At 38.3% G+C, this 27945-nt stretch overlaps 3 protein-coding genes across 6 annotated transcripts; all 3 read left to right on the top strand.

Moving 5' to 3' along the window:
- The first annotated feature begins 764 nt into the window (after window positions 1-764).
- Window positions 765-10462, top strand: LOC6572999 (acyl-CoA desaturase). Of its 4 annotated transcripts, XM_015166694.3 has the most exons (7): window positions 1913-1952; window positions 2018-2068; window positions 6942-7379; window positions 8830-8960; window positions 9379-9770; window positions 9852-10027; window positions 10091-10462. In XM_015166694.3, exons 1-7 carry the CDS (start codon window positions 1928-1930, stop codon window positions 10252-10254), a joined length of 1377 nt encoding a protein of 458 aa, XP_015022180.1. In that variant the 5' UTR covers window positions 1913-1927; the 3' UTR covers window positions 10255-10462. The 4 variants fall into 4 exon arrangements, with proteins under 4 accessions (XP_015022179.1, XP_015022178.1, XP_001999095.1 ...); XM_015166693.3 differs by lacking the exons at window positions 1913-1952; window positions 2018-2068 and adding an exon at window positions 765-955; XM_015166692.3 differs by lacking the exons at window positions 1913-1952; window positions 2018-2068 and adding an exon at window positions 766-914.
- A 705-nt stretch (window positions 10463-11167) lies between these two features.
- LOC6573000 (acyl-CoA Delta-9 desaturase) lies at window positions 11168-13010 on the top strand. Its single transcript, XM_001999060.4, has 4 exons — window positions 11168-11411; window positions 11481-11611; window positions 12100-12305; window positions 12365-13010. The coding sequence occupies exons 1-4, from the start codon at window positions 11243-11245 to the stop codon at window positions 12864-12866; spliced, it is 1008 nt and encodes a 335-aa protein (XP_001999096.1). The 5' UTR covers window positions 11168-11242; the 3' UTR covers window positions 12867-13010.
- A 7126-nt stretch (window positions 13011-20136) lies between these two features.
- LOC6573001 (acyl-CoA Delta-9 desaturase) lies at window positions 20137-27945 on the top strand. The gene is made up of 4 exons (XM_001999061.4): window positions 20137-21099; window positions 25531-25661; window positions 26317-26708; window positions 26776-27945. Exons 1-4 carry the CDS (start codon window positions 20646-20648, stop codon window positions 27206-27208), a joined length of 1410 nt encoding a protein of 469 aa, XP_001999097.1. The 5' UTR covers window positions 20137-20645; the 3' UTR covers window positions 27209-27945.

Below are 27945 nucleotides of genomic sequence, written 5' to 3'. Positions count from 1 at the left end.
GCAATGAGAAGCCGATAATCAGCCAGAGTAGGCATCAAACAAATGCGAGAGAGCTGGAGCGAAAGAGCAAGAGCGGCATAGGGAGAGGGAGAGAGGCAACGTGAGTTTGGTTGGCATGGGAAAGCAACAAGCGTGCTTGGGCGTCAAACAGAAAACTGGGTTAGCGTTCGTTCATCACACAGGCAGCGACGCCAGCAGCGACGCGGGTCCGATATTTACGAGCTTTGTCGGCGCCCGATGACGAAATGCCGGCTCTAAAGTAAGGCTGTTGCTCACCCCTAGTCTACAGGCACTCATCGCCCACGCGGAGAGTCAGAGAGGGAGAATGAGTGAGTGAGAGAGAGAGGGAGCACAGGCGAGGCATTGACTTTGAACTACAATTCGCTTGGCGCGCCAACAGACAGCAAGCAGGTTTTTTCTTCGTTCCTTATTGTTTTTGTAATGTTTACGGAATGTGTGAGCACAACAGAGAATAGTAAACAGTCGTAGAAGAGAGAGCATGGGTAGATAACAAAGTTTGGGACGGCACCTCTACTCAACCAGCTGCAAAATAAAAGTGAAATAATAATGAACCGAAAAATAATGAATACGAATCGCGGCAAAGGGTGTCCCACCATTCATTCACCATCCATTCCCCTCATATTTACTCCGCACAGCTAGTGACTGCCGCTCCCGCTGGCGCTGCGACAGTGACTGCGACGTCGACGTCGACGTCGCCGTCAGCTCTTTGATGTGGATGTAGTAAATGTCGGCCAGTTGAGCAGTGGCTGTTAGTCATTTAAGTTCGTTCGGTTGGTGAACAGCAGAGCGCGCAGCGAGCAAATCTACAACAATATTGGCATTAGTTTCAAAATTACAATAACAACAATATTCCCAAAAACGACACCTCCCCGCTTCTCCTCGTCAAGATCTAAGTGCGTTCAACCAAATGAGCCAATGTTTGCATTTTAACAAAGTAATTTACAGACCCATAAACCATATGCTAAACAAATAAATATAAATTATAAACACGGAACGTAATTTTTTCATGTTAATATTAAGAGAATCCGAAACGTTCGTTCTCCTGACGTAGGCGAATTATTCAAAATTTAACAATTTGTGCGACTTCTGTGACTTTTGCAGAAATTTATGGGTTGTTCGATATTTTTTTTTGTAATATATTTTACTGGCCAATCTTAACTGTTTTGTTTAACTACTGAAAGCTGAAAGGTTAAATGATTGAAAACAGTCAAATGGTTATACATTTAGAGTGTTATACATGTAGAAAATGTTATACTCATGTAGCTGTAGAAACTGTTATGCTTATACAGATAGACTGTTATACTGCTGATGTGTACAGTACTTTTTGCTGTTAAAGTTAAATTTGCAAACTATTATATACTAGGATATACTGTTATACAGCTGATCGGATATCACGATATTGCTAATCAAAAAATGTTTTTGTATACTGATGTCATACTGTTATAATTTTAATACATTTCTATACTATTATACTACTCATATATTCTACTTATCTATATATACTTTTGGATTAACATTCGCGTCATTTCCGCAACCCTAGGAACAACATTCGACCTCAATTAGCTGGTTAACGAGTCCCAAAGGAATTGCTCTAATTATTACTGTAGCATCGTGTAGCATAGCAATAAGTGTCAATTAGTCGAACTGAACAAATGGATTTGTGTGCTATTCATAATATAATTCATTCATAATTAAATTGTAGCATAGTTCAGACATACGTAAAACCCATTGGTTGGTGAGCTGATATCCAAAACTCTGAGAGAATATGTCATAAGTCCATCTAAAAATTCAGCTGGGAGCTATGCAATTCCTTTAAGCAATACAAAGAGAAAACTATCGACTGGACTAAACGAATAATCGAACTTCCGAGAGGTAATTTTTGTAAAAACAATATAGCCAAGCAAAGATGCTCGAAATATTATTTACAAAAGGTATTTGTGTATACACGTTTGTTTGCCTGTTCATTTATTTCCAAAAGTAATAAGAATCGAAATAGTTTTGCAGCAATCTATTAAGGGTCTTTCATATTTTGAAATCAGCTGCTCTTGTAAGTATATCAAAATATATATAGAAATGTGATGTGACGTGAGATTTCGAAATATTTCTAATTATACTGAAGAGTTTTTCTAAAATGAATAAAACTGATGTGGCATAACAAGAGTATTCGTGTATATCAGTGCATATATTTTTATATGTACATATGTATACATATATAAATTATATATGTATATACTCAGCCAAATCAGTCGTTATTGTCGCGCTAAATTATGAGAACTTTAATAAGTTTAGTTATATTTTTATCTTATATGCGATTAAGTGCTTCAATTAAAATGTAACTAAATGAGATCTGTGTAGCTATTAAAATGTTTTGTTTTTGCTATTACTTTTATATATTATACTATTAGTCACTGGGGTAATAGTTGTTGTTGCTGATTAATTATATCAAAGTAACTTTGATTGCTTCTCAATTAGCTTGTAGGGGTACCAGTATAATAATAAAGGAACAGTATAATAATAAATTTGTTTTTTGTATTATTAATGAGCAATTAGGAACTGATTTCACAGGGTATCATAAGCTAAGCACATCTTTGTATCTTTCTAAAGCCCCCATCAGGAAAGCCAATGAAAATTGGCCGCAAGTAATGTACCTGTCATTTGTATACGAGTGAAGATTATTATTGCTGGTGTTTATTAGTTTGTATACTCTTGTCCATATAGGAAAAAGAGTATATTGATTATATACTATGTTCATTTTGTTGTTTTAATGTTAGTTCGATAGATTACATACATTTTATATTTAAAAGAAAGCTACTTTTTTTTCTTATATTACTCCTTCCTAATGTCTCTCACTTAGATTTAACTTATCTCATACAAAGAAAAGATCTATATCTATCTAATTTGGTCGTGATAAATATCGATGTCTACATTTCATTGAGTTCCATTTGAATCATGAAGGAGTATGCTGCGGCTGTTTGCACCCGGCTGCAACGCTTTTATTCATGATTGTTTTTTTTAGTATTTTGTCTTTCTAATGCTTATAGTTTATTGATAGGGACGTGCGAATCGGCAAGCGATTGGCAAATATTAAGAACTCGGACAACGGTCGGGCGGCGAGGTTTTTAACGAATGTCAATAGCGCTTATGGTCTCGCTTTGGCCTCTTTTTATTGTTTATTATTATTTATTATTAAGCGTAATAGAATTTTTGCCCGTTGCCAAGTTGTGGCTGAGTCGAATTAACAAATGAATTTTGTATATCGAGCGTAATTTATGCATGCTCTCTGGACTAGACTTTGAACTCAATAAAACCCTCGGAGCTCTTCTAACACTCGAGTCGCGTGCGTCGCTCCAATGAAAATATTTGGCTGATTTCTGTGACACGCTCGTAAAGCGTGGTTGGACTCGGAGTTATGGTTTGGGCTTGGGCCAATACCCTTTGTCTCCTACTCACTCTTTCACATACAGCCTTCACTTTATTTGATTGCCATTGACAGCCAAAGCTCCTAGTTTCAGTTCCTTTACTTTTCACATTAATTGTATTCCTCTCTTATCAAATTAGCGTGCCCGGCATACGCTCTCAGTTGGCTCCTAATGTGCTACATTTTTTCTAATTAAAAGGCAAATGCGAAACGGGGCGTGTTTGCGCGCCATGGGGACGCCAATGCGGCGTACGCTGCGTATGAGCAATGCCGGCAAAATCATGTATTCACAGAAAGATACATATATATGTATATGTGTACATATAAACGCCTTGAATTGACAGATGCGGGCTATAGAGATAGCTAACTTATCTTATCAGCTACAAGTGCGGAACCAATAGCAGATTGCCAATGGCATACTGCAACGCAACGCCAACGACTCTATGTTATTTGTGGCAATAAAATTCCTTTGACCGTGGCCAAAGAAATGGGCCCACTGTAGAGATGGGCGCGTGACACGACTTTCACAATTTAATTATTAATTTCCAGCTCAATATAATTCGTAGTCTTTTATAAAGATCTAACTTAGCTGATAGTTGGATATTCAAAATATTTGAGAATTCTTGTCTGATGCTTGCTTACGTGACACGATTTCATCCATTGATTTCATGTTAAATATTCTATTCCTGCACTAAAACCTCCTCATAAACTTGAATTTATATTTTTATTCCCTCAGATGCCAGGACGGAGTTTTCTTTTTTCTTTTAGTCGTGACTCATTGATATAATTCTAATTCTAATTCTAATTTTTATGCACATATGCACAGCACATGATCTTATTAAATATTTTTATACCCTGAACCCATTGAAAATGGGAAATCAGGGTATAATGGTTTTGTGAAAAGTATGTAACAGGCAGAAGGAATCATCTCAGACCCCATAAAGTATATATATTCTTGATCAGGACGACGAGCTGAGTCGATATAGCCCTGTCCATCTGTCCGTCCGTCCGTATGAGCAAAAGGATCTCAGAAGATATAAGAGCTACTCGTGTATACCATAGGCAGTACAAGTTTGTTTTATTTTTTCGATAACTCGTCCGATAACTTTTTTATCGAGAATTATCGAAAAATCGACATAGTTTTTTCAGCTTAATTTGACCTGGAGACTTCAAATTTGCGTTGTATATAAAGTTAATAGATACAAAGATTTTGTAATTTACAGATTTTGGATACCACGCCCCCTTCGCCCCCAATTTGTAAAAAACGCATTTCAAGTACTAGAGACTTGTGCTTTGAATGTACACACATTATTACATTTAGCCATATGATTACGCTCTAAAAGTTTCATTAGGATCGTATGTCTACAAAAGAAATTATTTAACAAATAAATTCTCATAATATTGCCCACACTGCAGTGCAGCTCAAGCGCAGCCGCTGCTAGCTGCGCAGTTTGCAGAGCGCGTGCTTATACGTGCATGTGTATGTATGTGTGCATAAAAGAAGTGCAGAATGATTAGAATATCAGTTTGGAGGGTTCAGGGTATCTCCTAGTCGAGCAGTCTCGACTGGAGCCTTCTTACTTGTTTTAATTAATAGTAGTGATAATAGTGAGTCAATTTGAAGAAACTCTTATAGCCGTATATTATCAGTTTAGGTTTTACTTATCGTGTTTACTTTCGTGACACGACTCTTGTTTATGCTGCCCATAGAAATATATACAAAATTGTTTCAATACGTCATGTTCTCACCTACCTTTTTCAAGTACGCGCTTTTTTATACAAGAATTGAGTCATTGCACACCTGTTGATGATTATAGATGAATCATAGGAGGTATTGTTCAATTGCAGTCGAATATGATTGCTTATCGCTTATCAAGAACCGAAATTCAGAATGAGTTTCAGCTGCAAACCGCGTGCCCAAACATCGGTCCATTTATGTGATAGCGCCAGGTGTTCCACTGCTTATCATTGATTAGAAATTGTCTAGCAAATTTGTTTTACTTCTTGGTAACTGATAAGCATTTCGGTAGTAGCTCAGAACCAACAAATGTCATGAATCCCGGTGACACAGCGACTTTTTATCCGTATTGACGGGAGGTTTCAATATTTTTGTTATTGTTTGCGATATGGATATTATATTGCTGAGCTATTTATAAAGCTACGTATAAATATTGCTATCAGTAGATTTATTATACTTATAAAGGCCCAATTAAAATATAAACTTTATAGCTTTTCAAGTGTATAAAAAAATGTATTATTTTTATATTGCTAAATGTCTATCATAATTTATAATGATAATAACTTAAATGATTTTCTCACGCATCAAGTGATTCATTCGCAAATCGAAAATAAATATTAAGAGTTTTTAAGAGCTAAACCATTTGCTTTTTATACCAAAACTTAATTGAAAATTTCAATTTGCAGCATTCGAAATTTCACAATAATTCTTAAATAAATATTCTCTCTCAAAGTGAGAAAAGATGTAACACAATGAGAGCCTTGTTAATAGTTTCATATGGGAATATTTTGCCCTGACTCCATATGCCTAGCATAGTGTATAGTTATGTCGTAAACACTTTACTTATATATAATTTTTATCGCTTGTCTCATCTATTTGCATAGGGCGTTATGTCATAGCCGAATAATAGGTTCATTCTGAAGCAGCATGAAGAGTCTAAAGACTAAAATAAAACCTAGAAACTTGTTGTTTGAATTTGTTGCTCGACTGAGCAACTACCCAATAAAAGAAAATTCAGAATTGGGTATATACTTTTTGTAAAGAAAAAATATTTGATTTTAAATTTTATATTAATTTTTATTAATTCATTTCATTTTGTTGGGTTTAGGAGTTAAATAAACTAAAATACTAAAACATGTACATAATACAATATATTATGGTAAAAAATATTGTTTAAAGTTTTTCTTTGATAGCTTTGAATTCGGGAGCTAAATGAAAGATTTTAGATATTTAAGAAATATATATTTATATTCAATTTATTTTATTTAAACATATATAAAGAAATAGTTTACCGTATATAATGGTATTCGAAGAATTCTTTTCAAGTCCATCCAAGCATAAACTGTAGTATCTGGGTTATAGTTATGACAATGTCAATACTCAAGAAACTGTTTTAATGTTGGAGGCAAACAGAAACTATAAAAAAGATAAGGAACCATCAAAGAGACACTACTACTAAATGAGACGGGGTGTGAGCCTTGACTACTTGATAAGATCAAGTACACAGAGAATTGACGAACCTAACTTAAGAATGGCAAATGTTAATAGTTAGTGTAAACTCTGGGCGAGTCGAGTTGCTTTAAAGTAGATGTACTAAAACCAGTTTAACCATTTGAGAGACATCTACGAATTTTCACACTCAATTCACATTATTTCAAATCCCAATTTCCTATCAATAGGCTGTTAAATGATGGGCGAAAGTGCAATTAGCAGGTCTACAGCTACTTGATTACTCATCGTTTGTGTCGTCAACTGTCATTTCAGATAGTCCAGCTAGCTATACACCAACTACCACAAGCGTGAACACAATGTGCCTGTCGACGCCCACGCCCAGTAAGCCCAACGTCAACGCCGATTCCGTTGCAGGACAGAGCAACGGAGGGGCCTGCAGCCTGGGTGCGATGTGCCAGGACAATCAGTTGAAAAACAGGAAAGCCCCAGCCACAGATGCTAAACAGACCAAAGAGTTAGATGATGATAATTTAGGATATAGCGAGGAGAATGCTGTCTATAAGGAGAATCCAGAAAAGACATTGAAGCTGGTCGAGGAGCAGCAACAGGAACAGAAGTCGGACACTGATGAAGTCGTCTACAAGCCCCAGATCAGATGGCCCGATCTGGGTGCCCAAACGTTCCTGCACGTTGGCGCCCTCTATGGCCTGTACCTGCTATTTAGCGCCAAGTTCTACACATTCCTATGGGGTATGTATCAATCAATCATATGCCATATATACACACATATATATTCGGGGTAGAGTACATACCCCAAATATATTTTTCAACTGGGTGGTGACTTGTAATTAACATATGTGAGCAAGCGAACTGCGCCCCAGAGACTCTCTAATTGTCTTGAACAGTATGTTAATTATATTTCACTTAGCTTTTTGAGCAATATTTTATTTACTCATTAGCTACTAACAGGCACGAAAATCTTTATGAATAAGAGCATCGAATTTGAGTCAAAGCTAATCGTTATGTTAAAAGATATAACTAATATATATAAATGATGTAAGATGCATATTTTCGATTCTACAGTAACTTAAAATCGTATTCGAATCAGCTTTATTTATGAAACTCATAAATTAGCACCTGATAAGAAGGTGGCTTCAAGCAATTATCTATATATTTTAAAGATAGGTATATATTCTTGATAATATAGATTAGATAAGAACAGGACTAATGGAATTCTACCATAACGATAATGATAAGCTCGCTAATATTGTTCAAATCTAGAGTGAATTTGAAATTTACTATTGTGATTATGATTATGATAATGATAGTTATAATAATAATAATCTGAATAGTTAGAGCGATAATGAGAGCTGAGAAAATGATAATGAACAAAAAGAAAAAGTTGTCGTAATGACAATGATAACAACAATGGCAATGACAATATTAATGACAATGGCAATACAAACGGTAATGAAAATGATATATCATAGTCATGTGATGATAATCATAATGAAATTGACTATGACATACAGTGCAGTCCGGCTATAACGATGCCGCAAGGAACTTGGATACTTGGAAAACATGTATAAGTTTGTTCATATAAGCTTGTCTGGAGACCAGAATTTTCGTCGCAATAACCTTACTGATGCGATAAGTGTAGTCTCTATAACCGGATTCTATGTATTTCCATTTGCTAAGCTGAATTCCGACTAAAATTCTCTATGAGTTAGTTTATCAGATTGTTTTTGAAAGCATACAATTTCGTTTCGAGATTTACCCTAGATACCTACAAAAACTCGAACGACAAGTAATGTGCACTTTGACCAGTGTAATTAAAGTTAACGATCGTTTAAATTGGCATTCATTGGGCTTTGAACGGTGATCAAAATCATTTCCATAGAGTCGGGCGAATAGGTGACAGCTGCTCTGACGCATGGCATTAGAAATAGACAAAGAGCCAGGTGGGGAGGGAAGGGTCTCCTCTCTAGTGTAGTGTCTCCCCTGCCCACATTAGCTCTCTGACTATTTCAATTGCCATGCGTTTATATATAGCATTATAGCACGGTGCCATTATTATATCATCGAATTGCGAGCAAATCAAGCGTGACAGCATCCACAGCAAACAAAAGTTTCAAACACTTTCCTCTGCCCACTTTAACAATATTTCACTCTCTCTCTCTCTCTCTCTCTCACTCTGCAGTCGTTGGCTGCATTTGGGTATCGGGCATTGGCATTACGGCGGGTGCGCATCGTCTCTGGTCTCACAAGTCCTACACAGCATCGCTATTTCTGCGCATTTTGCTGGCGTTTATGTTCTCCATAGCGGGACAGGTAAGTAAAAATGAAATATTTTAAGCTAAATTTTAACCTAAATAATGTAATATTGTGTACCAATCAATGAAGTTTTTAGAATCTGTGAGAATCATTAATCTGATCTGATTAAATTTATCGTAATATATCCGGAACAAGTTCCGACAAAAGTTCATCTAGGGTTTTCTCCATGTAAAGATGCATATTCCTTAAAATAAAGTAAATTCCATGACGAACTGGTTCATTTAAATATCCTTCTTGTAAAACAAATTTACATACTCCATTAATTTATAACTCTATTAATAACATTACAGCTCAAAAGATGTAGCTTAGTTAGGGATTACTTAATATACAACTTTAATTCTTGAGATTGACCGAGATATTAGTAATTCAACTGATAACAGAACTCTAATTACTCGATCTCTGTTTTACTATTCAGCGCGATGCTTATACGTGGGCTTTGGATCATAGAATACATCACAAGTTCTCCGAGACGGATGCGGATCCGCATAATGCCAAGCGCGGCTTCTTCTTTGCGCACGTTGGCTGGCTGTTTCTGACTCCACATCCGAAGGTGATTGAGAAGCGCAAGGTGATCGATATGTCGGATCTGGAGGCAGATGCAGTAGTCATGTTTCAGCGCAAATACTATATACCCTTGTTTGCTCTCTGCTCAATTGTGTTGCCCGTGCTGGTGCCCTGGTACTTCTGGCAGGAGGATCTCTGGATGTCCTTCTGGATAAACTTCAATATGCGCTTCACCTGGACGCTAAACGTGGCCTTCTTTGTGAACAGCGTGGCGCACATGTACGGCAACAAACCGTATGACAAGTGAGTGGCAACTTTAGATAAATTTATATGGATAGGATAGATGAGTGAACAATAAAATGTTTTCTTTTTTGCTTTACTTAGAAACATCACACCCGTGGAGGCACCCGTAGTCTCGTTTCTGGCCATGGGCGAGGGATGGCACAACTATCATCATGTATTTCCCTGGGACTACAAGACGGGCGAATTCGGCAACTACACTTTGAATGTGACAACAGCTTTCATAGACTTCTGTGCACGCATCGGCCTTGCCAGCGAACGTAAGTCGATCGAGTGTGATCTCAATTGATATCTGAATGATTTACAATTTTCTGTCTTCATAGGCAAATCGGTCTCACCGGAAATGGTGAAGCGACGCGCAGCCAAGTGCGGCGATGGTACGCGTTTCCTCAGTGACGAGTACGCGCACAAGAATCAAGTTTGGGGCTTTGGAGATCGCGACTTGCCACGCGAGGATCTCGCCGAGTTGGCCAAGATGCAGAATTGAGCTCTGTGGCACTTAGTGATGCTATAGTATTAGCACTTATTCGCCTGTGTTTTGTTGTAAATCCTAAGTTATTAAATAAGCGTCCCAATATCCAACCCACAATGCTACAGATGTAAACTACACTGCTTGCCCTTGTAGTCGCTTGTGTTGCGTTTTAAGAGAATGACATAAACATATTAAAACCAGCCCAAGCTGTTGTTGCTTTTGATATTTGGGTATTCCTTTATTTATTATCTAATGGAAGATCATCAAAGCGCCTTAAAAATATTTAAATTTTGTTATTTTTTAATTTTTTGTATTTTTTTTTCGCAGCTTTTACTTATGATTAGAGGTAGTCCTGATATTTCCTATTCAACTTGAAAATCTGGTTTCAAATTAATAAATAGTGGCAATCGTGGCTATATACTAACGAACCAAGTTTAGCTTGTGAATTGCCTCGTGGGTACTTAGGGGGATTCCAACTGTCTGACTATAATAAAAACTAGCATTACAGTACTACGGAGAATTTAAATATTTTACAAAAATATAAGCAAACAACAACAATTGAATGGTCAGTCTGTATTATATATGCATTAGGGGTACTCCTCTTATTTACTTCGAAAAGAAAACTAGCTAGTCATACTATAATATAGTCTGTTTTAAATAATTTATATACAGTTGCAACTTGGAATGACCAAGCTTATTTAAACATTCATAGACAGTCAACGGAGTATTCTGGCGATTTATTTATAGAAGAATACGTCCACAAAGTAAAAGTTTTAAATTAAATATCGTACATACAATGTGAGCCCGCTATAAAGAACATTCGCATATTTACGCCGACGTACGCAAATTTATACGGCTCTCATGCATATGTATAGGGGTACTCCTATTTGAACCTAGAGTAGCTTAGACAGCACCGTTGTGCTACAGTCCAATCCAGTAGCGATCTAGCCAGCGTCTGCAACAGTTAGCTTCACCTGGATAACAAGAAAAGGATTGACATAGGATGGCAGGAGACGCGAAGACAGACAAAAAGGATACCCAAGGCGATGTGGAGTTCAAGAAGCGCGATGCCAGCTGGCCCCTCGTGCTCTGGTACATCCATGTCTATATATTGGGCACCTATGGCATTTATGTAACATTCACGAGCGCCCTCTGGTCTACGATTTTATTTAGTGAGTTGAATAAGTCAGGCGCGAGGTTGTTTTGGTAATTTCACACGTGTCTTGGTTCATTTATTCCAGCTACCGTACTCACCTTACTGGGCATTCTGGGCGTGACGGTGGGCGTGCATCGATTGTGGGCGCATCGCACCTTCACAGCAGTTGCTCCGCTGCGCCTGTTCCTCATGCTCTGCCAGACGATGTCTGGACAGGTAAGTGAACCCCCAGTCAGCTATGCCACTGGTATAAAGCTTGTGTCAAAGCTTGTACTTTGCGCTTTTAGTGTAGACACAAACCTTAGCGATGATCAGCACCTCAAACGGTTATCTTTGAGAGCAGATCGAGTGGGAAATGTGGTTTAATATTTATTTGATTTACTGAGACTAAATATATTTTTACATATATTAGTATATACTTAAGTATTATATCTTGGCTTAAAATGTCTGAGTATGATTATAGCTACATAGTTATATGTTGTTGTCGTGAATCTTACCCATTCTGTTAAACTTCTCTATGATGAATCGAATTTTATTTAAGTTTATGAAAAGGAATCAAATTACTTATACTTTATAATGAATAATAATACTGTGAGATATTGAACTAAAATATCGTATAGAGATCTTAGGTGTAATACAATTTGGGTTTAGGTTTAAATGAAATGAAATACTTAAAAAATTGTTCATATGTATCCCTCGTCTAGGGCACCATTTACAGTCGCGTTCAGGCACATCGGCTGCATCATGCGTATTTCCAGAAGGACGAAGATCCATATTATAGCAAGCATAACTTTTGGTATGCTCAACTACATGGCAATATGTTGAAGTACTCGCGGCAGCAGGAGCAGCTCTTGAAGGAAGTGGACATGTCCGACATCGAGAACGATAAGATTGTCATGTTCCAGAAACGGTAAGTGACCTATTAAGAAACTATGCTCTGCAATCGTCAGCTATCCAATCTATTTTCAGCTACTATGTGCTTCTCTATATTCTGATAAATGTGCTTCTGCCCGTGAATACGCCGTTCCAGTACTTCGGCGAGGCCTTGAACAACTCACTCTTCGTGAGCTTCTGGCTGCGCAGTTTGATTGTGTTGAATATCGGAAATCTTGTGAACTCGGCACATTTCATTTGGAGCATACACAAGGGTTTCAAGCCCACCGACTCTAACAGCATATTTTTCATTACGAAATCCTTCTGGCCCCAGTTCCATTATCTGCTGCCCAATGACTATCTGAGTGGGGAGTTTGGGGACTATGCCAACGGCACGGGCTCCACCGTGATCCGTGTCTTAGCGGCCCTTGATCTGGCCAAGGATCTGCACACCGTTTCCTCAGTTGCGGTGCGCAATGGCTTAACGGAGGCCGTGGAGAAGAATCGTCCAATTATCGAGTGCATCAATGAGCAGGTGAAGCTCGAGGAGAGTTTACGCCCATTCAACCATTTTCTCAACCGCGATAAGTTCATGTGAGGCGCGCACGATAGAAATAAAATTTTAGCATTCTATCATCAATAATGCATAATTGGTAAAGCTATTATTATTACTATTACTACTCATGCTCATGTCTATAAGAGTACATTGATTAAATTAAATATAATTTTTAGATGGCGCATAGCTCTCGCGGTATTTATTCATATGAGCGGCAGCCAAGCTCCATCGATTTACAGAAGGGTTAACCATAGTAATCTACATGCAAAATTCATCATTCATCATTTGTCAATAGGTTTCTCATATCTTATCGATTATAACTCAACGGCTATTACGTCGTTCATAAGACATCGTTCATCATACATCACTTATTGTTTGTTACTCATTCATCATTCATCATTCATTATGCATTATTCATCGTTCATCATTCATTATGCATTATTCATCATTCATCATTCATTATGCATTATTCATCATGCATTATTTATCATTCATTGTTCATTTTTCATCATTCAATATTCATTTATCATTTATTATTCCCTATTCATCATTCATCATTCATTATTCATTATACACCATGAATTATTAATTACTCATCCTTTATTATTCATTCATACCTGCTTTATTTTCTGTTCAGATCTCTTTACTATATTTGTATGTATACAAATTCTATTTGTTGCAAGCCTATTCAAAAGGCCCATTCCAATAGTTTCGTCCCATCTACAGTTTGCCTGCCGCGGCTGTGATTTTGTTGTGTTTGCCCAATGCTCGAATCTGAGATCACCATGCTGATAAGGCAAAGTCATAAAATGAACTTCAAGCTCTAAACAACTTTACAAATCTTTATAATTAGGCTTTCCAAATTAGCTTTACGAGAGCCGACGACACTCGGAATACCCATTTTCAAATGCCTTTCCATTTGGCAATCGATTCACTTAAGACTTTTCCAAGCGTGGACCCCCCACACTCCCATAAGGCCCATAAGGGCGTTGCGTGCCACTATGAGCAAATTAAATGAGTCGCACTCAATAAATTATCACTAATACGCAATGTTTGCCCAGCGCTTGATTGATGCGTCAATATTTAAGCACTTCGCAGCGCATCGCACAGAAGCCTCGCCGAAAGAAAGAGAAAAAAAAATTAGCTAAGACCTTTGCTGAGTCTAAAAGCCAAAGCAAGTATCATATATGTATGTATCTACATAGATCGCCTGGTATTCTACGTTGCGTACAGCTCCTGTCCAATTGCCATGGCAAATATTGACTGAATCAACAACATTTGGGACTAGGCTTTGCGCTTGAGTTGCGCTCAATCAAGCTGGGCGCGTTTCAATCTAAGTTCTGCAATGCAAATTCAAAGGAATTTAAATATGCCTTTACATGCTCTGGACAGAGAGTGAAGTGAGTATATCGGTTTGGCAAAAAATACCAATTTACGTGGAACAGTTCAATGATAACTATGATGATTAATAATACTTGCTCCCAATGAAATAAAAAGTATATCGCTGATATAACTTTTTCTAGAATGTAAGTAAACAAAGCTTGAATATGCCAAAGTTCAAATGGGATTAAATCTCATGAGAACTTCACCAGGCTGGCATGGCTAAGATTTTTTGGCACTTCTGCAACAATTAGAAGGTCAGAGTATTTTGCAGTCGGGCATTGCCGCTTGCATTTTAACATGTTTTGCTTTTACTTGTGACTTAGCACAAAAGTTTTAAGATCGTCCGCTTTCCGCACACATTTATAATTAGAGATAAAATCAAAGAATCCCATAAAAAGCTAACGAAACAATAAGTATGATGGATGCCTGTAAAATATGCTTGACTTAACTAGACCTGTTTATCTTAAAATAATTTGCTTATAAAGTAAAACACTTTTTGGCCAACTCCAAATTTATTATTATTTATATATTGTAGTAGTATAGTATCAGATTTGTCCATTTGTAAATTTAAGCTTGATATAGTCGAGATTTACGGCAGTAGTCTCTGTGTGTGTGAGTGTGTTTGTGTGTGTGAGTATGTGTGTGTTTGTCTGTGTGTGAGGCACTTGTACTAATTCCTAATGGCTATGAAGTGATTACTAATGAATTTGCCAGCTAAAAGCTGCGCCGGCGCAAAGCTTTCTGTAGTTTCATGTACTCTAGACAATGGGGCATACGAGTTTTAATGCGGACTTTGACTAAAGAGTTTATATACCAAGATTTTATGGCAATTAAATATATTTAATATGCTCTAGCAAAATATATTTGTAGAATTAAAAAATATATGTTAATAAATAGTATATAGAGTATTTATATAGTATATTTAATATTGATATATATTAAGCTGACTTTATTATTATTATTATTTTTATTTTATATTAAATTAATTCAATAACTCTTTGAGCCAAGCCATTTATAGCATTCAGTATATTTAATATTTGTATATTTAATATTTTAAATATTTTTTCTGTTTTGACTGAGAGAGTATTCGATCTTCTCCATTTTTGCAGCAGTTGTTCTTGATTGATTTGCTTTTTGTTTGTGGCAGGTACAAAGCACACATATACACACAGGCAGACACACATGCGCAGCCATAATAAAAATGGTTTTTGATTGCATATGGCGGTGTGTGAATGTGTTTGTGTGTTTGTGTGTGGATGTGTTTGTGTCTGTGTGTATGTGTGTCTGTAGATAGTTCGTTTTTTGTTCACACTTCGCTGGGGCATTAAGTTTGTTGCAAATTGCACTTGCGCTGTGCCTACTTTTGCGCTTTGTTATGTTAATTTGTTTCTGTTGTATGAATGTGTGTGTGTGTGCTTGTGTGTGTGTTTTTTTTTTGTCTTTTTCATGGAAATAGTCAACGGAGCGACAGTTGAAGGTTGCACAGATACGCAATTTATTGTTGACGGCTTTAACTTTTGTAATGTTTAATATTTAATGTTTGTTGCTCGATGGCCGATGCCTAATGCAGAGCAACGAGCCTATCAAGTACCTAAGAGGTGCAAACAAGACCTAATATGCCATATGTTATTTACTGAAAAAGAAGTGTCTTTGGCTACGTTAATAGTCGGAGCGTATACATGAAAATTTTCCAAATGTACCACATGTTCATCTGTCTAAGAGAATGGCCACATGTACCGATGTATCTATATATATGGCTGTCTAAGAACACCCATTCGACATTAACATATAAACGAGATATTTATAGTGTGCCTAAAAATAATATAATCGGTAATTAGCCATCAAGAAAATATTAAATCTATAAATCAAATATCAAATCCATAATTCAAATATAAGCATAAAGTACCAAGAACATGGAAAATGCGATAATCTATACAAATACAAACATATATCTGTCTTCAAATACACCTTTAAGAGCAGGAAAGAAATATATATAATGGACCATATACAGTCGTGATTATCTGCAATTAACCATACAGCGCCAATAAACTCATTAAAATTTACCTTATTTATATAATAATTTACCATGTATCCATAGAGCACAAAAATGTACCTAATACTCACACACTTAAATACCAATTCAAGGCTGACAAAATTAGGAAATGCATCTCATGTACGTATATTTATGTGTCTGCAATTTCCCATAATGTACATACGTGACTTTTCTGCTCGAGTAAACATTCATGTTTTGACAACATAAATAAAAGCTTCAAACTTATGCAAAATCAAAGCAAATATACAAAATCTGCTCAGATGCAAATAAAATGTACCTTTATCGCATTGTACCTCAAATTAAAATAGGTACCACTCTTAATACATTTGTCTATAACCCTGAACAGCATTTAAGCACACTGACGCCTTTTTTGGAAAAAATCAACAAAAACTAGTAAAAACTAAAAACCAAGTTGAAATACGTCAATATATCTTGATGACGAATGCCCGACTATAAGTTACCCTGAACCCAAATAATTATTCGCATTCGCATTCAATTAAAAATTCTACACAATAATGCAAATGAGTGCTACAGAATGTGCAGTCCGATGCGTAGCCTAAGAAATTGCACAAAGTCTAATTATCTTCAATGCATGCAAACATGTGCCTAAGCTCAAGTTTGATTTTGAAACAAAGCGGCTTCGTCTCATTAATTCTGGGCGAAATGCCCCCGTATTTGAAAGTGCAACGAATCTATTATCTGTCATATATTTATATGTCGTTGCGCCAGCATTTGAAAGCCCAACAACTCTACCAAGGTTGGTGTAATACTTATTGAGTCAGTACAGAGAGGGGACAAAGTCTCTAAAACTACATATACTGTATTATAGACTTGGATGGAACAATCGATCAAAAGGCATGCGATCAGACTTTGCATATGATGTAGAAACTTCTATAACACCAAATAGATGCGATTTAAAGATACACATACACCCATAAGCACAGCATGTCCATTACCTACCCACAGAAGAAATATACCTTAGCAAATTGTCTTTTCATACGACTCTGGCACGGGAATGGAATGAATGGCTTTTGATTGTGATCACATAGCGCAAGAGTAGGAAATGATTAAATTTCAGATATTTGTTGCTATTTACAAAGATACGAATGGGAAGTCATGTCTATATGTGCCTGTGTGTGTGTGGGTACTTAGGTACATAGTAAAGAGCTTTGTTCACATTCGTACAATTCTTTGGGCCCAGAATTTATTCTTTGTCTTTCAATTGTTTCGGTTCATAAAAACCGCTGACGCTGCAAACTTGACTAAGTGAAGCTGCGCAATAAAGTAAATACAGCAAACAAACCAGCTACTGGCTCAACATATTGTGAATGCTCATTGAGATAATTTGTCAAATTTATTATAAACAATCCACTCACAATTCGCTAGGTGTGCTTAACAGATCGCAAAGGTGTCAGATGGTATATGTATGTATATTTAAAGAATTTTTTTAAACTCACTTGGACCATTAGAAATATTGAAGGTAAAGCTTGTGAAACTTACAATGCGTCTAACAGGTGTCTCAAGTGTACCAAATGCTCCAAGTGTGTCAAGAGAACCCAGTTTGACAAGTGTACCGAATCTGACAGATGTGCCAAGTGCTGAAAATGTACCAAGCATGTCAGGCACTCCCAGTGTAAGATGTCTCTTAAGTATACTAATTTGTTCAAGTAGTGTACCAAGTGTACCAAATTTATAAAATATTGCAGCTGTTGAAAGTAATCCAAGTATTCCAAGTCAATCCAGTGTGACAAATATACTAAATGTACCAAATTTTACTAAGTTTACTAAGTGTACCTAGTTTTCCCTTCGAATCATTTCCGAGTGTATCAAGCGTTCGAAAAATATTAAGTGTCCCAAGTGTTGCAAATGTACCAAGTGTTCCAAGTGTACCAGGTGATCAAAATTTACCAATTGTTCCAAATTTACCAAGTGTACCAGTGTACTAAGTATTCCAAGTCTACCTAGTTTTCCATATGTACCAAGTGTACCAAATGTTCCAAGTATACCAAGTGTTCCAAACATACCATGTATTCCAAATGTACCAAGTGTAGCAATGTACAAATGTAGCTAGTCCACAAAAATTCCCAACTATTTTAACTGTTTGAGCTCTATTCATTATAAGTAAATCACCGATGATACTCTATTTTCTTGCAGTGTATATGCGTGTGCATATATTCTCGCCTTTGCCTCTTGCATTGTGGTCAAGTTGGGCATTTGTGTTGACTATTTTTTTGTTTTTCGGGCTTTGGTTGTTTTCTTTTGACAATTGAAATTTGATGTTCAGCTAAATTTGCTAATGTGTGAAGCTTACAACATAAACCACAAAAAAGCTGAGGAAAAAAGAAAAAAAAAAAAAAAAAGCTGCGACACCGACAGCAAAATCTCGTAAATGCACGGGAATCGCTGAAATAGTTAAGACCGTGCGAGCTGCAGCTTTGAATTTATTTTGTAGTTTTTAAGTTTTATACCTCCCGATGTTTCGTTTAGGTTTTAAAGATCGCGCTTGCGCTTCCTTTTAGTGCTTGGCTTTTATTTAGTTTCGCCGTTTTTGCTGCGTTTTAATTAAATTTTTGGCTTTTTGGCTTTTGTCTTTGGCTTTGTTGCCGTTACGTAAAGAGAAAGCAAAGTAGTCGACGTTGCTGTTGCTGCTGCTGTTTCTGCTGTTGCTGTTGCTGTTGCTTTTGCTGCTGTTGAACTTCATGATCATCGAACGGTTTTTGACTTTGGTCAACAAAAAAAGCCAAAGTGGAGAAGGCCACATGACAACAGCAACAACAACAACAATAACAACAACAGCAGCGAACTACAACTGTGGATCCAATTTTAAATACAACACAAACATACACACACACATACATACATAAACATATTCCGAGACTCAGAGATTTTATGGAAGAGAGATTGATTGGGAAATTTGTTGTTGGTTTTTATTTTTGTTTTTAGTTTTGCTTTTGTCATATGCAAATACAATCGACGAACAGAATTAGCTGTTGGCTCTTGTGCAATAATTTTGCACTCCATTTGATTGGGCACAGGTAGGCAACGCACTAACCTACGCCAAATTGAAATCGGCTTGCGAATGATCCAACATCATTCAAAACAAAGGTGATATTTCTTATAATAAATTTATAAATAGGTAAGTGCCTTTAGGCCCAATATATACATAGTTTTTATGAGATATACATAAATTTCCGTGTTAACAGAATATGTTATTGCATGCAAATATGTTGAGATCGATTGGAGAGAGACACGGGTCACTGCTACGTGTCATGCGCATTGCCTAACAGGAAACAGCTTTGGCTGCGCAGTCAGCAGACTTCTTGTCGATTGTCTTTGCCAGCCGCAACAGCAGCAGAGAAGACCAAAACCAATAACATCAACAACAACAACAGTAAAATTCCCCGCCAATCCGACTGATGCTGCGCCGAAGCTCGCAGCCGAAGCTCACAGCCGAAGCTCGAGCCCTACGCCGAAGTCACACAGCGAGCTTTGACGCAGTGGCAAGTGCACGAGTGTGCGTGCCTGCGTGCCTGAGTGTGTGTGTGTGGTGGCATAATCTTGGCCTTTGCTTTGCAGTTTTTGTCTTTGTATTAAGTTTACTGAGTCCACAGTGCGCACCACTACCACCACCACTTACAACAACAACAACAATCAGTCAGTCGGTCAATCAGTCAGTTTTGTGGCGTGTCAGCCCAGCCATCAGCAGCAACAGCAGCAGCAGCAACAGCAACATCAACAATGGCCACAGCAAGAGCAGCAGCAGCGACGCCAACAGCTGCGTCAGCGTCAACGCCAACGCTAACGCCAACGTCAAAGCCAGCGCCGGCATAGGGTAGAAATTTTAAGTTTTGACTCCGATCACTTGTCTACGGAACGGCGGCGGGTTAAGTTCGTTAGATAGTCAGAGCGCAAGGAAAAACCTAAAATCCACTTGAGTATCCCAGGTCCCCCGACGAAGAGAAAACGCGGTCTTGCACCCAAAGACCCAACCATCACACACATACACACACACACACGCACATAGAGAGCGAGAGATATCCATAAAAAGGGCCGCGACAAGTGTTACGAGTGCAAAGCAAAAGCAAAACTAAAAGCGAAAAACAACCGAAAATAAGTAAAATAAAGCCAAAACGACCAAGAAAAGAAAATAATAAGATAAAAAAATAAATAGCAGGCGACAAAGCCAACAAAAACGTACTTCCAGCCGCAATTAAAAAATTTGTTTTGTGTGTAAATCTGTGAAGAAGATAGTTGTTGGATTTGGAGCGGCAATTACGAAACCTGGGTTTCCGCCAGCCCAAGTGAAAAGTTTTGACAAATCGTAATCCCCTTGCCCAAGTCCCCTGCCCCTACCCATCTCTTAGTCATAGACAGCACAGCACCAAATGGGTCACCTGTCCACATCGGAGCGCGTGTGCAGCACCACGCCCATGGCCAGCACAGGTGAGGGCAGCCCGCCGCTGCTGGCGCGCCGTGCCAAGCTGAGCAGCGAGGCGCAGGCGCGCCGCAGCGAGGACTCATCGCCCGAGTCGATGCCGCGCGGCAAGCAGCAGCAGCAGCCGCAGCAACAACAACAGCAACAGCAGAAGTCGGTGCCACTGTCAGCAGAGCCGGCGGTCAAGAATATTCCAAAGCATCTGATCGACTACATACCCAAGGATCAAATCAACATGGAGGAATACGTTCGCAATTTCAAGGGCGACAATATCCTGGGCTGGCGCTTCAACGCGCCCCTCAAATGGGACAAGGTCATACAGATCTCCTTGCTGCATCTGATCGCCCTCTTCTGTCTGGTCACCTATCCGATACAAGAAATGCGGTTTTACACGATTCTTTGGGGTAAGTATTGGCCCCATTATATAAGCTGTGGCAAAGTGTCAGTCGCCCAGCACTGCAGCCGCTGCCCACCTGCCCAGCTAGTTACATCAACAACAAATACAACTGCAGTTGCCTTGATTCCGAAATTACGAATGATTATGTATAAACCCACACACTTCGAGAAGCATACCAACATACACCACACATACATACATACCTACCTACATGCATACATGCATACATATGTATGAATATGAACATTTTTGTGTGGTGTCATCTCATGTTGTGAGATGCCTCGCTCGCCTCGCTCGCCTCGCTCGCTCTCTTTGTCTTTCACACTGTCTTTTGCCGTTATTTGCAATTCGGGCGCATGTGCTGACGAGCGAGAAAGAAAGTAATTTACACAGCTCGGCTTAGGTGCGTAGGCAGTGTGAAGGGCGCGGAGGCAGGGCGGCTTGGCATCTCAAGTATTTCACAATATTTTTGGCTTACATTCACAGTTACACTTCGAACTCATATTTATTGGGTTTAATTAATTACTACTTAACATGATTTTTTTCTTGTCTTGGCAACGCTGCTGGGCTGGCGTTGCCAACGACGCGTTGCCGTTGCTGTTGCCATCGACGTCGACGTCGCCGTCGACAGCGACAATGGCATCGCAGCTAGCGTTGTCTTCGCCTTCGCCATGTTGAAATTTCATTTCATTTGGCATCGGGTTTATAGGGTATTTGCTTTTGTCTTTTTCCCTCTTTATTTTATTTTTTTTTGTATTTTCTCTTCTTTTGTTTTTGTTTTTGAGCTGTACTTTGCAAATTCAGCATTAAAGCGCACTGACACAGTTCAGACATGAAAATGAAAATGAAAACGTATGAAAAGTAAACCAAATATTCAGTTGACATAATTGCTTTATTCTTATTTGTGGAACATTAGTCAAATGCTTATGAGCAGCCAAGGTTATTTGTAAGCCACACGCATTCTGGCGTTGTCATGCCGAAGCTAGACAATGCCGCCGAGCCGAGCCGAGCCGAGTCGCGCCGAGTCGCCTCTTCGCTATTTTAGCCATATTTGAGCTGGCGTTCAGAGACTTCCATGTAAGTCCCGGCCAGGGCCATGGTTCAATACACACAACATAAGTCTACATGAATATACACGATTTATGACTCTACGCATGCGAAAAAACAACAACAGCAGCAGCAGCAACAACAACAAAAACAAACTAAATTATATTGAGCCCCACTTGGCATTGAGATCACTCGCGGTACAGCATCGTCTGAGCATCAGTTTTTATTGGCGCATCATTGGAAATCCCATCTCATTGCAATTTAATGTAGAAGAGCGCAGGTGAAAACGAAAACTACTTCACTGAAATACTTGCGTTTAATTTCCATATTTATTGAGCCTGCTAGCTGCAGCCGGGTCCATGGAGCACGCACTTGTCTAGACCCTTTATGGGCGGTGTTTCGCTCGTAAATATTTTGGCAAATTACAGGCCGACGTGCAGCGTTTACTTAATGATCGTTACCTTTACATAGTATTTTGAGCATGGGAAAAAAGGGTATGCAGGGCAGAGTGCATGTCTTGAGGAGTATGTACCAGTCAATAGGAGGCGTGGTTGACAACATGTAAATTTATACACATGGTGTTGGTAGAGTTTAGTAGATAGTTTATCTAGATCTATTAATTAGTTCATCTATATAAGTCTGTTGTCTGACTTTTTCCATATTATTACATTATGTACATATGTACATAAATGTATATATACATATGCATTTGCATATATGTTCCTAAAGATCAGGAGACGAGTTGATCTTACGCTATCTTTTTTCTACTTATTCCTTAGTTTGACCTGTAAGTTAATCTGGTAAAGTTATAGCTCTGTGGGTTGGACTGTAGTTACTTCCGCATTTATAAAGTATTCGATAATTGTTGCTTTGTTTCACAAAATCGATAACTCCAAGGGAAGCCATAAAATAATGCTAAAGTCTACAACATGAGCAAGTACTAAGCTTTCTTAGTATACCCCATCCAAAGAGCGAAATTTGAGCTGTTTAGCGTATTTAAAAGTCGAATTGTTTAGTTATATATTTTAAATCTTTTATTTTGTAATATTTTGTTTTCGGCGTATTTTTTGTTTTTCTTGTATTTCTTTTTGTCATGTTTGACACGATCGTCGTATTGGTAATGATATTAATTAGTTTCTGGGGCGTTATGATGTTAAACAAAAGACGTTTCGCACCAATGGCCGCGTTTCGATATTTACCAAATGCGGTGCTAATTAAAGGGATTTGATCACAACATTACGAAATTGTGTTTGGGGGGAACTACAGTAGTAGATAAATGTAAAAATATATATCTATTTAATAATATATATATATATATATATATATATATATATCATTTTATAATATATAAACGAAAATACTGCACATAAGTTGTATAGATCATTCAATTTTTTTTTATTGAAAACTTCGTAAAATCGAATAGGAAAATGTCGTTTTTTATATTTCTTAGAATCAAAATTGCAAATATCTATTAGTCCAATGCACTTTTATATATCACCTCTATGCGTCACGTTAACCTCTTTAGCTATAGGCAAGAGCGCATCGGATGATTCTACAAAGCGCCTTGGACTCGACAACTTTGACATCTGGATCGTGCAGCTAATGCATTCCATTTGACTTGCAAATTCCTAATATACCATTGTGTTAGATTGATAGAAATCCTGATAGGCATAGGCAATTGATATGCATTGAATTGGATTACAAGCGGCTTAGCTTTGTTAACCCCTGCCAGGCAGAGTCTAAGGTCTGGATAGCATTCTAGCATTCGAATTGAATTGATTTGTTGCAACTGGAATGATTTTTAGTGGTCAAATGTTGCGTACATTTGGGTATGTATGTATGTATGTATTTATAAATAGATGGCCAACAGCAGTCTAAATTGTCAGGTTTTCAGCTAGGAAAACAGGTTTTTTGGATTTTTCGGTTTTTTGGTTTGCCGCCCTGTCGCAACCAGCAACCAGCAATAAACTTTTGAAGGTTAATCTTTCATTCACCGCTTTGGGATAGGACTTTGGAGGGAGGGGGGCGCCGGGGCCAGGGCCGGGGCCGGGGCCGGGCCGAGGGGAACTGTTAATAGTTCAACAGTAAAAAAAAAAAAAAATTGTGTAACGCTGCGTCTATCAATATTGTTAACGATCATTGGCGATTGTCCGTTGATTTGTTTTGTCTCTTTGTCTATTGCAAATGTCATTGTCTGATCATTTTGTTTTCGTCATTAGTTGTTGGGGGTTTGCGGAAAAGCACTTGCCAATCGCATTGCTCGCTGTTAATTGTTGTCGAAGCTCATTTCTACGTGTATCTCGGAGATACAATTGGCCGCTTATTCAGATACATTGGACATCGTCTGGTGACAGTACAGTAATTAAAGTTCGATTCGATCATTAAGCAGTGGTGCTTGAGGCTGTGCTTCCTCCTTGATTGTGGGTGTGATGGAAATTCAGCCGAAATGTCGTGACACCCACAATCACAATCTCAATCACAGTCACAGTCACAGTAACAGTCACAACCAGAGTCACGTGTATGCATTATGCTATTAGCATGTCATGATGCTGTCGCTGTAGCCGGTAATTACTGTACTTACAAAACACAAATGATTAAATAATTTTAATAAATGCTCCCTTGATTGGCCTTGCGGACTTCGCTTCGACTTTCCGAGTTTAGGTTTCCGTCTTGATCAACAAATTAACACCACAACACAAATGCCTCAATTTCCGTCAAATGTAATTTTTGCTATTTTATTTATTTCTATTCACAATTTTATATTCAATTAGCATGCATTTTTTGTAGTTTGTATACCCATTAAAATGGTGTGGATAGAGTATGTCGTTTATTGCCTAGTTCCTGGGTTCCGGTATCTATAGAGTATATATATCATATATTATTGACTGTAGCTCAAACATAGTTCCTGTAGTCTAAACATAGTTCCTTTGTCTGTCTGTCCATCCGTGATTCTGTCCTTAAACATAGTTCCTTTGTCTGTCTATCCATCCATGATTCTCTCTGTACGTCCGTGAGTAACATATGAACAATAGTATACGTAATTCATGTTTCTTTCAGAACATCAATGACTTTTAATATTTCCGCGAACTTGATTCAACTTCATATAACAATTTACTCGCTAGAAAACATCACGTATACTTCACAAACAAGAGACTCTATATTTGGTATTCAGGTTCTTCTCAACTATACACACATATAAAGTATTCCAATTGTTTGCTTACTCTTCTCACATTACCTCAAGAGACAGCACACACGTGAGATTTGGGTATCTGTTAGTCGAGCACTTCATTAGTTTCACTCTTAGCTGCTTCTGTTTTATTGACGCTTTTGAGGGCAGTTGATTGGATCTGTTATGACTATATCTAAGGTGTTATTTTTTGTTTACTTTCAGCTCTATTCATGGGCGGCGTTGCTGGATTTGGCGTGACAGCAGGTGCTCATCGCTTCTGGACACATCGCAGCTATAAGGCGAACGCGCTCCTCAGAAGCCTTTTGATGATCAGCTACTCAGTAGCTGGTCAGGTAAGTTATGAAACATAGCTCGTCCAGAGTCTTCTGATCTAAACATTTCTATTAGAAAAGAAAAGGTAAAACTATAAAAAGAACTCTCAAATATCTTAAATCTAGTCTATATATATTCTAAATCTAGTCTATATTATTATATATACAATATATCAATTTCTATAGAATTTCCATATATAGCACTTTAGGTTTATCGAGCATCTGTTGACCTTTCCGCATCAATCTCTTTCTCCCTCTCTCTCTCTCTATCTCTCTCTTTCTCCCACTCTGTCTCTGTCAACAATTCGCTTAGCTGACCTTATGGCAGCACAGCCAAGTAATTTTTGCCATGTAATTTTGGCATTTCTGTCCACTCATTTAATTTATGCTTTGTTAATTTTCAAAGGTTTCGTTTTGTTTTATTTTATTTAATTTATTTTTTTTTTGCCGAGAGACAAATTGGCTGTAACGTAATTAACATTAATTGCAATCATTAAGTACAACAGCTTAATGCCGAAAACTGGAAATTGACAGCAGTGTAATGCACAAAAGATAGTTAGCCCAAAAAGAGAGAGAAAAAACAGACAGATACATTTGTCTTAGTTAATGACAGCGCGTAATGCGATTATGGAGAGAGACTATTAACGCGAACTGAAAACTTGAATTCCATTTGCAGAACACCATGTACGATTGGGTGCGAGATCATCGAGTGCATCACAAGTACTCGGAAACGGACGCCGATCCGCATAATGCGAATCGCGGCTTCTTCTTCTCGCACGTTGGCTGGCTAATGATGCTGAAGCATCCGGAAGTGTTGCGTCGTGGCCGTCAGATCGACATGAGCGACATCGTTTCGGATCCCGTCATACAATTCCATCAGAAGTACTTCTATGTGCTGAAGGTGATGCTCTGCTTCGTGCTGCCCACGCTGGTGCCGGTCTACTGCTGGAACGACTCCTGGTACCACGCCTTCGTGACCCAGTGTCTGTTCCGTTACGTGTTCAGCCTGAACTTCACCTGGTCGGTGAATAGTGCCGCCCATCTGTGGGGCTCGCGTCCATATGACAAGTAAGTGTCCCGCCGGATTGGTAATTGTTCGCGCGTGATAGCATTTCCATTCATTTTATAACCCAAGGCGCATCATGCCGAGCGAGAACATCTACGTGTCCATCATATCCATGGGCGAGGGCTGGCACAACTACCATCACGTCTTCCCCTGGGACTACAAAGCAGCTGAGCTGGGCTACAAGGTCAACTTCACCACCATGGTGCTGGACATATTCCACAAACTAGGCTGGGCGTACGACATGAAGCAGCCGTCCAAGGAGCTGGTGCGTCGCACTCTCGAGAAGTTTGGCGACGGGTCACATGAATCGCAACGTGGCAAGGGAGCAGCTCAATTTGGTGCCGTGCCCACCCAAATGGTTGGGCATATCCACTACGCCGAGGTGCCGGATCCCGAGCTGGAGTACGATGCCGAGTCGAGCAGCACTGAGAGCGCCAAGCTCGACGAGAATGAGAACGAGGGCGAGCGACAGAAGAAGGCGACAAAAAAGTTGGCCGCTTAAGGATTAGGTAGTAGTTACAGCTGCTAAGGACAGATTGTGAATTGTCAAGGATTCAGCGGTTTACTTAAGTGTGGGGCTCTTCAACAACAACAACAAAAAACAACAAGAAAAAAAAATACAAACATCAAAAACAAATATGTTCGTAAAAATCTTAACCCTTAACTCATAAAATCATGCGAGGTCTTGTCATACCAGAAGCAGGCCACATATGGCTGTTTCTATATATAACTATATATATCCTTGAATAGGTATATATATAGGTATATATAAATATATAATTAATTATATACGATATACGGACGATATATGTTTCTAGGCATCCGCAACTTGTGCGTCTTGGGCGTGGGGCGGGTGATGGTCGATTATCGTTTCTTTTATTAAATTAATATTCTTATTATAATTATTCTGTTATTCTTATATTCGTATCGCATAATCTGCAATGGGTCGAGGGCCGTGTGCACACAAGAAATTCTACCAATAAATGCAGATACACACACAAACACGCACATACGAATTCCCTAGCCCCAATCAGAGATTCCATATTCAACGATATCCACAAATATCCCTCATTTATCCATTTGCGTAGGTTTAGGTATTCTCTAGCATACTATATTGGTACGACATAATTTAAGCGAAACACTTTTATAAATTAATGTTTGCAAATTAAATAAACACACGAGCATCAAAAGCAATATGCCACAAATAACGAGTGTAAAATAAATAATTTACAAAAAATA

This window comes from Drosophila mojavensis, unplaced genomic scaffold, assembly GCF_018153725.1.
Source record: "Drosophila mojavensis isolate 15081-1352.22 unplaced genomic scaffold, ASM1815372v1 contig_16, whole genome shotgun sequence".
Classification (NCBI taxonomy): domain Eukaryota; kingdom Metazoa; phylum Arthropoda; class Insecta; order Diptera; family Drosophilidae; genus Drosophila; species Drosophila mojavensis.
Note: the sequence above shows the minus strand (reverse complement) of the source record. Positions and strands in the feature narration are given on the sequence as shown.

What these genes read in the sequence shown, in the direction of transcription:
- LOC6572999 (XM_015166694.3), top strand. Translation starts at nt 1,928, where the DNA reads ATGCTCGAAATATTATTTACAAAAG. An exon ending in CGAAATATTATTTACAAAAG is followed by an intron (nt 1,953 to 2,017) that starts GTATTTGTGTAT and finishes GAATCGAAATAG; the next exon opens with TTTTGCAGCAATCTATTAAG. An exon ending in TTTTGAAATCAGCTGCTCTT is followed by an intron (nt 2,069 to 6,941) that starts GTAAGTATATCA and finishes CTGTCATTTCAG; the next exon opens with ATAGTCCAGCTAGCTATACA.
- LOC6573000 (XM_001999060.4), top strand. Translation starts at nt 11,243, where the DNA reads ATGGCAGGAGACGCGAAGACAGACAAAAAGGATACCCAAGGCGATGTG. An exon ending in GCCAGACGATGTCTGGACAG is followed by an intron (nt 11,612 to 12,099) that starts GTAAGTGAACCC and finishes TCCCTCGTCTAG; the next exon opens with GGCACCATTTACAGTCGCGT. An exon ending in ATTGTCATGTTCCAGAAACG is followed by an intron (nt 12,306 to 12,364) that starts GTAAGTGACCTA and finishes ATCTATTTTCAG; the next exon opens with CTACTATGTGCTTCTCTATA.
- LOC6573001 (XM_001999061.4), top strand. Translation starts at nt 20,646, where the DNA reads ATGGGTCACCTGTCCACATCGGAGCGCGTGTGCAGCACCACGCCCATG. An exon ending in GCTACTCAGTAGCTGGTCAG is followed by an intron (nt 25,662 to 26,316) that starts GTAAGTTATGAA and finishes TTCCATTTGCAG; the next exon opens with AACACCATGTACGATTGGGT. An exon ending in GGCTCGCGTCCATATGACAA is followed by an intron (nt 26,709 to 26,775) that starts GTAAGTGTCCCG and finishes TTATAACCCAAG; the next exon opens with GCGCATCATGCCGAGCGAGA.